The sequence below is a fragment of the Heloderma suspectum genome, chromosome 2, assembly GCF_057233095.1.
Source record: "Heloderma suspectum isolate Gila_16-S chromosome 2, 16-S_ref, whole genome shotgun sequence".
Lineage (NCBI taxonomy): Eukaryota > Metazoa > Chordata > Lepidosauria > Squamata > Helodermatidae > Heloderma > Heloderma suspectum.
Window position 1 is genome coordinate 224,745,859 of NC_139459.1, and position 9,370 is coordinate 224,755,228.

General features: G+C 42.7%; 1 protein-coding gene across 1 annotated transcript; it reads left to right on the forward strand.

Annotated features, from left to right (window-relative positions):
- Positions 1 to 5,658: 5,658 nt before the first annotated feature.
- On the forward strand, positions 5,659 to 6,786 carry UTS2R (urotensin 2 receptor). Its single transcript, XM_084832367.1, has one exon. The coding sequence runs from the start codon at positions 5,659 to 5,661 to the stop codon at positions 6,784 to 6,786; it is 1,128 nt and encodes a 375-aa protein (XP_084688493.1).
- The last annotated feature ends 2,584 nt before the right edge of the window (positions 6,787 to 9,370 follow it).

Below are 9,370 nucleotides of genomic sequence, written 5' to 3' on the forward strand. Positions count from 1 at the left end.
CGTGAGTGGCCAATTATGAGCTCATGATAAATGCCTCGTGTAGAAATGGCCTATGTGACATGCTCTCTCATGAACTACCCTGTGCAATGCCCCTGATTATCCCATAATAATCAGGGACATTGGCCCTAGGGACAATAGGAGCCAGCACTGCTGGCAGAATTTACAGGGCCAAGATATATCTGAGTTCATGTCTAGTTTGCACATGCGCACACGTGCGTGCATGCGTGCGCGCACACACACACACACACACCCCATACTGCCAGGTCTGGCTATAAATACAAATTAGGTAGCCAGAACTGTAAGGAATGAAACAAAGGGAACTAAAAGGATACCAATACATTCTCCAGTTTTTCAAGACAGACAAGGTGTTTCTGCAGCCTGGCTCAGGCAAACAGGGACACAGTTGAAGAAAAATAAAATAAACAAAAACAATGACATTATTTCAACAAGGAGATCATGTTTGATGGTAATTGATGATGAAGGAAAGCTGCCAGCTGCATTATCAATTCTAATCTAGTGATTTCTGTCCAAAGATCATCAATATCACAATTAGCACCACCGTATTCAGAAGGTTTACAAAAAGCAGAATAATGCTATGCTATCTGATCCAGGCTTGTCTTTAAGTCTTAAAACTTAACAGATTCTATCCATTAAAAAACTGTTCTATGTGATGCCCTGACTTTTTAAGAAATATGGAAACTAGCAAAGTCAATGCCAAAAAATGTTGGTGGGCACAATTTTCCTGCATTTCTTCTCAAATCTTGGCTGGCTGGGGCATGCTGGGAGATGTAGGCCCTTTTTCTGTCTAAACATGCATAGGATTATGCCCTAACAGACAGGCTTGTTAGGAGTTACAAAAAAGTTACAAAAAAGTCAAAAGTAGAACTCTTTTTCAGGCTGAATGTTATGTTAAACAAAAATAGCAAACAGGTGCAATTTGTGTGTGTGCGTATCAGTGTAGGCAGTATTGGAATAGGAAGAGCTTGCCTCCCCCACTTTCAAGGAGGGAGAAGCAGATTTCCCCCTTTCATTTTCATTGCTGCACGGTGGCACAGCTACAGGATCAATTTTTATAACGGAAAGATCCTAGCACACTGTCCAGGGAGAAGTGCCCATTCCACTGAAAGGGACTTCCTTTTGAATAAACATACCTAGACTCTTGCTGCAAAGCTGCAGTTTTGCCTCTGTCATGGGAGTGAGAATGAATGAGAATATAATCTTATATTAAATACCATATGGGAAGCACAGTTACAATTGTGCTTTCAGCTGACTGCGGATGAGCAATGCTTCGGCATCTGTAAATGGCCCTAGTGTGTTTCTCTCATAGATGCAGCCAAGAGCCTAGCTCTGTCGGGCTAATCAGCCGCAGTCAAGCCTACTAACTTTTGTGCAAGAGCTCCAGGAGGCTTGGAAGCGAAGGCTCAATCATTAATAGAAGTCAATTTAAGGAAAGCTGCCACACTCCTTCCTTCTCCTTATCCATCCTCTGGGTCCACCCAAGAATGATTCTATCAGCAATGAATGCTGCTTGCAGGTAGGGCGGGGGCGAGCAAGTAATTAGCGAGCAATATTTTCAACTCCTACCTGCATCAATCTTGTTTTTCTTTTGGCTTCATAAAGCAATTTCTCCATTTCAGTTTATTTCAAAAAAGTTTTCATTTCCAAAGCAGTCCAACTGTCTTCTTCCTTTATTTTTTGCCAAAGCTGTCCCAAATCAAAAGAGAAATCAGCCTAGCCCTAAACAAGTTGGACAGCTGTTTATTACTATCAGGGCAACGCATCTCAAAGCTGTCACTTGCGATACCCTCTTGTCAGATCAGCTGTCAATAAATTCTCCAACCCAAACAAACCACAGCTCCCTTTTGAAATTCACCTCAATGCCAACACTCTCGTGGGCAACTTCCCCAGAAGAATTTAACCCTGTCTTACTCTGAAGTCCGCTCTTCGCTGATCTCTGTTTCCATTGCTAAGCTTTTGTGAAGAATTCTCACAAGCAGTTTAGGAAAGGGCTTGGAGTGTTTCAAGGAGTCTATCGGTAGCCTTTTTATTCAGTCTCTGGCTGGCAGGAAGAAACAGCACCAATGTGCAGCACCGACGGCTTGATGTCTATTGGGCTAGCAAGGGTACAGCATTAGCACAACCAGCTTTGGCTGTCAAAATGCTGCTTCTTTAAAAGCAATCCTAGCTACCTCAGTGCAGTTGCAGTTCCACAATGCTGAATGTCACTGAGCAGCATAAATAGCAGGCATGAATGAATGGGAGGATTGGGAGGGCACAGATTTCAAACATACTTGGCTCGATAGCGCTCTCGCTCTCTCACTCTTTTTCGCACAACCATTCCAGATGCTTTGAGTACTGGGTCTTGCGTTGTTTCTTTGTGTCGACAAAGATCCTTTAAACGCATTCCGACCAACCCTTCTGTTATTTATTTATTTTCTCCCAAGAAGAAGAAAGTCCATCAACTGGATTTTGCCAAAGACAGGTTTGGATCTGGAATTTCAATTTTTATTTTCATTTCATCTTGTATTTCATTTCGTTTGGTAACTCCTTGAAATGTGTGTCATAGATCTGATTGGTCACCTGAGATGAAAGGCAGAGGGAAAGGACAGGAAGGATCATTTCTATTTGTAGTCCTTAGAAAGGCTATTGTGTTCTTTTGGTTGATACGAAACGTAAAGATAAATCATATGCATGTGCTTGTATGTCACGCCAACAATCTTACTTACTTTACAAACTGTTTCTGGTTTTCTTGCTCAGCTCAGCAGCTCAGGAAGTGACTGTTGTTCTCATTTTGAGGAAAGTAGATTATCGTCTGACTCTTTTTAGTTTCTTCCCAAACTGGGCAAATGAAGTGATATGGAGTGGAGTAGTTCTGTCTGTAAACTAAGCCTGCTGTCCTATATATACTTACTTGAACTCAGACCAAACTAGTCATGAGGTTAAATGCATCTTTGCATTTAATGCACAGTTGTTGTTGCTTTTTTAAAAAGGTAAATTTTATTTATTTATTTATTTATTTATTTATTTCATTTGTAGCCCGCCTTTTTTCCTCTTTAAGGAACTCAAGGCAGTATACATAGTCCTCATCTCCATTTTATCCTCACAACAACAACCCTGTGAGGTGGGTTGGGCTGAGAGTCTGTGACTGGCCCAAAGTCACCCAGTGTGCTTCCATGGCTGAGTGGGGACTAGAACCCGGATCTCCTGACTCCTAGTCCAACACTCTCAGCACTACACCGCAAATGCCATTGGCAATGGCTGGTGGGGGGCTGATAATGATTGGGATTGCAGCAGGTCTGCAAGGGGAATTTAACTAATACTTCCCCTGCTGCAGTCCTGAGGAAAATCCCTCTTCTAAAGCTGCTACCGGCTTTTGAGGGGAAATCTCCCTTTGGCACCTCTCCAACCCCCTTATTTTGCTTGTTTTTTAATTAATTTGTTTAGTTAGTTGTATAACAAAAATGTATATTCTGTCCCTCTCTAATATTTCTTTATATACACAGGCAGATCCCTTTTAGAGTTAGTACAAGAAATACATGAATTCTGTGAAGTAGGCTAGGCTGAGAGAGCTGGAGAGCCAATGAACTTCATGGCTGAGTGGGGGATTTGGAGTTGGGGCTTTCTGGACTCACATTTGACATTCTATTTCTTTATTTTTTTAAGCATAAAGGTGTTAAAGCCTTTGGCTTCCAGCTCCTTATCAATCCTTCAAATTCATCAATGGGATGAAATATTTAGTTTCACGAAAGCAACAATTTTAACAGCTGAATTTACATCTTTAATTTGACACTCTCAAATGTCTTGGGATAGTTTTGGAAATCTGACTCTCAAGGATGAGCATAAGGAGAGCTCTGAGAGAGAACGTAACAAATGAAATGAAATGTCCACCTCGTCCAGCTTCCTGTTTTGCCTAGTCACTAACCAGATGTCCCCAAGCAGGACATGAAGACAAGAGCTCTCTCCTGTTGTTGCTCCCAGCAAGTAGTGTTCAAAGATACCCTACCTCTGATCCTGGGGACAACAGATCACCATCATGACTACTACCAGGGGCAGACTTCTCCATGAACGTGTCGAACCCTCTTCTAAAGCCATCATCACATCAACTTCAAAGAGATGTGTGAAATTCACTGCCCTAAGATGTGGTGATGGCCTCTAGCTCAGGTGGCTTTAAAAGGCCAAACCAATTCATCGCAATTAGGTTATACAGACTTGCAGAGAACAAAACCCTTGCACTGGTGCCAGCTGGAGCACCCAAACCTTTTGATTAGGTCCCAATCGCCATTGGAGGGGGGGGGAATCCTCCCAATTAAAAAAAAATGCACATAGATTTTTTTATAGTGCTTTTGCCCTTAAGATACCAGATCAGTGTGCTGTGCAAAGAGATGCCCTTGAGAAGCAGCATGCAGATGACCTCCTAATATCATGCTACTATTAATTATTATTAATATTTATGTGCATGGTGCTTTACAAAGAACATGTATGACAGGTCCAGCTTACAATCTAAAATAGACACAGGAAACAGCAGAGGAAAGGGGGAAATAGAGGCATGGGTTAGCAGAAGAATATTTGATGATTTCCATTTCACATATTTTGGCTTAGTTACCATAAGGTATAGGGATGACCTAAAGGATCAGTTTTGAGGACGGACTTAAAGGAAATAATGGAGGTGGTCACCCAGAGTTCTTGGAGGCAGTTCCAGGCATAAGGGGCAGCAAGGGAAAATGGGTGGAATCTTTTCAGCAAACAGGAGATCATTAGATGGATAAAGGCAGTGGAACAGGACAAGGGTAGGTCACTGACAGGGATGTGCTGGGAAATAAGTGCAGAGCGATAAGGAGGGCCAAGGCCGTGGAGGGGTTTTAAGGCATGGACAGGGAACATGCAGGATCCAGGAGTGGACAGGAAGCCAGTGAGGGATTTAAGGAGGATTTAGTCAGAGTGATGAGAGAGGTGAATAATTTGGGCAGGAGAGTGCTGGATGGGCATGAGTGAACAAAGGTGGCAAAACTGAAGAACAGAGAGAAGGAGATTGCAGTAGTCATATCTGAATAGGTCTTTAGACACAGAGAAATGCTATTCAGGGTTAATTCATTATTGAACAGTATTAAAGTTTACAAAAGGCCATTGGAGTTGGCTTTAATAAAATATATCCATTAGCTCTAAGGCATCTCAGACACACTGGGCCATGCATGTTCCTGGCATCTGCTTGTAGCACCATGTGATGGTATCTAATGAGCAAATGTTTTGGAGCAGCTGGGCAGCAAAGCTCCTGTCTTCTTAATGCAGAGAGCTGGACTAGCTGATCAGAGACTCAACGTTAGAAGGAACCAAAGGTAGGTTTGGTTACAAACCTGCAAAAAGCCCTGCAAAAAAGGTGGGCTATTTATCTACTAGTTGACTAAACCACCACTACAGGACTCAGAACATTTGCATCTCTACCCTTCTGTGATACTGCCTAACACTTTCTGTTATGTCCCTTTTCTAGAATAAACAGTGGGTGTGGAAACCAGGGAGCTGCTTCTGCTTCAACATAAACATCATACCAGCTAATAAATGAATCCTTCCCTTTCCCCTCCTCCTCATGGTGTGTGGCATCTCCAGCTGGAACAAACTCACTTTGAACTGCACAAGGTATGTTAAGGAAGACCCTTCAAGAAGATGGAGGGACCCATCTCCTCAACTGTGAGAATGGTCACAGACAAGAACAACCCACTCAGAATGCACCCCAATATTTCCTACAACACCACCTGGGATGATGCCTCCACAGCCAGCTCCATGGAGGACATGATAGCCACCTGCACCATCGGGACTATCCTCTCTCTTATGTGCATTATCGGCATAACAGGCAATGTGTACACCTTGGTGGTGATGTGCCACTATCTGAGATACTCAGCCTCTATGTACATCTACATCATCAACCTTGCCCTCGCAGATCTCCTCTATCTCCTCACCATCCCTTTCATTGTTGGGACATATTTCATCCAGGAATGGTATTTTGGGGATGCTGGGTGCCGGATCCTTTTCAGCTTAGATTTCCTCACTATGCACGCTAGCATTTTCACTTTGATGGTGATGAGCACAGAGAGATACTATGCAGTGCTGAAGCCTTTGGATACTGTGAAAAGGTCTAAGAGCTACCGGAAAGCCATTGCCATGGTCATCTGGGTAGTGTCTCTGCTACTCACCCTGCCGATGCTTATCATGATCCAGCTGGTACAAGGGGACAAGAACATTTGCCTTCCAACCTGGAGCAAACTGTCCTACAAGATCTACATCACCATCCTCTTCTGCACCAGCATTGTGGGGCCAGGGGTCGTCATTGGGTATCTTTACATTAGACTGGCACGAACTTACTGGGTATCCCAAACAACATCCTTGAAAGAGACCAAGCGGCTCCCCAACCAAAAAGTTCTCTATTTAATCTTCACTATTGTGCTGGTCTTCTGGGCTTGCTTCCTGCCTTTCTGGATATGGCAGCTCCTCTCCCAATACTACGAGCCTTTCCCTGTGTCCCAGAAGGCCACGAGGAACATCAACTACCTGACCACATGCCTGACTTACAGCAACAGTTGCATCAACCCTTTCCTCTACACCCTGCTGACCAAAAACTACAAGGAGTATCTGAGGAACAGGCAACGTTCCTTCAACAGCAGTGGCAGCGCTGTCTACTTCCAGAGGAGGAACAGGTTTCAGAGAATCTCTGGGAGATCCTTGTCCACAAGCAGCCAACACTGCACTGAGACCTTTGTGCTCCCTCCCATCCCTGGAGGAAGCAACAGCCCCTGAAGGAAAAACACCCCCAGATGCCAACTGTCATCAAGGCAGCCTTGCCTGAAAGAAGGCAAAATCACAGAGGAGGCTCGAAGTATCAAGGGAGGGAGCATCATATGAGGGGCGCAAACATCCTTACCTGGAATACCCAGAGGCCCCTATCCATTTTTTTTTTTTTGTCTTAGAAGTCATTTCTGGTGAGCTCTCTCTGCTACAGTAAATCACAAAAACATGTAGTATATGTCAACGTAAGTTATTGAACTAATATTTGTCAAGGGTTTCTTAAATTATTGTTATTTTGAGCTGCATGTCCAAAGCACAATTCTTTGGGAGAATAAGCTAAATTAGTCAGAGCATTTCTACATGAGACTTTTATTGCACACTCATGATTGGTCACTCACGGACGTTTGTGGGTCCTTTACACGATGTTGTCAACCTCCAGGGCATCTCCCGTGCTTTCTGACTTTCATCCTGCTTTTTAAAAGATCAGAGATAACCCAATAAGGAACATTAACCTGATATAGTGGCTGTGTGTAATTGCATGGTTCTGCTATAACCACAGTGCCATCTACTGGCTGTAAAATGAAACATATAGAACTTGCCAATAAAAGAATTTCCTGATTCAAAGTACAGGTCCACCAGTGTAATGGAGCCAATCTTAATCCCACAAAGAATATGGAAGCAGAAGCCCCAGTAAGGATGCTGGATTTTAGCTTTTTGTGGTGAAGCTCTTGGTGTTTGATCATGTGTGTATTGTTCAGTTTGAGAATGGATGGAGTATTTGTGGAATTTGTATTTGAGGAAATGGGAGGTTGAATTCACTGGGGCTAGTTTCAAGGTTGGGGGGCATGACACTGCTTTAACTCTGGGCAGGTGTCACCACCCTACCCTGACTCCCAGGCAGGTCCTGCAAGATCCACAACTAGCCAGGAGTTCAACTGGCACAATTTAATGCATATTTAATTCAATTTGCTTTTCTCTCTCCTATCATGTCAATATAACATAACATCAATATAACATGATAGGGTGATGTTAAGGGTTGAGTTAAATTCTAAATGTTAGAAGAAATCTCAATCAAATCAAGAAACATTAAAGAAAAATAAGTGTTGTTTAGGGGAAAAACTAATTCAAGCAGATTAAAAACAAAAAGAGTGTAGCATCATTCTGATATACTTGATACAAACAATAAGTAGTATTGGTCAAGACAGAAGACATGGACCTGGTTTGCACAATCAAAATATGCTTTTTAAAATTGTGGCACATGCCGGGTGAATTTTCCATAATCACCTCCTGGACACGGCTTATTGGGCGGCATGGTTTGTTGGAGGGGGAAAGAAACCTCCAATAACCCTACAACAGCCCATGAGCTATTGGAGGGTTGCTTTCCCCTCCAACAAGCCATGCTGCCCAGGTTTGGACAACATGATAAGCCACACCTGGGTGGTGATATTGGAAATTATGCCCAGTATGCACCGCAATTTAAATAAGTCACTGTAGCTTAAGCCACCATGTCTTATTTTGATCATGCAAACCAGCCTATAGAGTTACATCAGATCATTCTTAGAGAGGAAAATGCAGTCTCTGTATCTTGGCTGGGCAGAAGCTGTCTGCAGCAAGTATCCATGTAACGTGATTTATCAGTCACATAAAGCTTGACCCTTATGAGTGGGGAAAGCCCTTTGAAACAAAGTGGTATCACAATCCCACATAGTAGCAGGAGTTACTTGTAGAATCTTTCTGAAGTTTTTAATTTAACAATGAACTTGTTGATTTGCAGATAATATATTGAGGGGAAACAGGAAAGGAAGTGACTGTGTAAGAATCCCATTAAAACCATTACCAGTGTCACCATGGATACTGATCTCCCAGGGTATTGACAGGGGGGTGGAGGGGGAGGAAGGTACATAATAGGTGAAGCATATTTCTATATGCATTCAAGAACAAGGGTCAGCAGGTGCTGGAAGACTCATACTTTGCTTCTTTGCAGGTTTTAAAATCTAGTCAATATACAATACAGGGATATTCATATTTCTGTCATGCCCAAACACCCAGGCTCAGTACAATGGTGGATCAATCGATCTGTCTATCTTCTTCTATAGAACCATCAAGGTAACAAGACTTCCATGTTGCCTTTGTCAACATATAGATGTCTAGAGTATCTTATATAACAGCTATTGATATACCACACATTTGTGTATTCTTTTTAAATTAAAGCTTAGTTCCAAACATTAGTACCTACTTTAGCAACTAGTATTTTTCAAGTGTCTATCAGTAATCAACCCCACAAGGCCAACAACATAAACTGAGAAGTGATGAGGTCATTGTATAGATCTAGAAAATAGATGGACATCTCTGACCACTCTGACTCCCACTTCCCTCACTTTACAGGGTAATGTTAGGCCTAGGAAAACAGATATGCTTTCTTTTGGCTTCCCTGCCATAAATCACTTCCTAGGACCTAGAAAATATGAACTGTGGCTTTATAGCCTGTGAGATGTTCGCTACACTCACTGGAGCCTGGCAAAGGAGCTTCCTGCCTCCTTGTCAGCAGAGATGAATAGCTGGGATAGTGGAATCTGCAAAATAATTATTGTGCCTT

Coding starts and splice junctions, on each gene's coding strand:
- UTS2R (XM_084832367.1), top strand. CDS start 5,659: ATGGAGGGACCCATCTCCTCAACTGTGAGAATGGTCACAGACAAGAAC.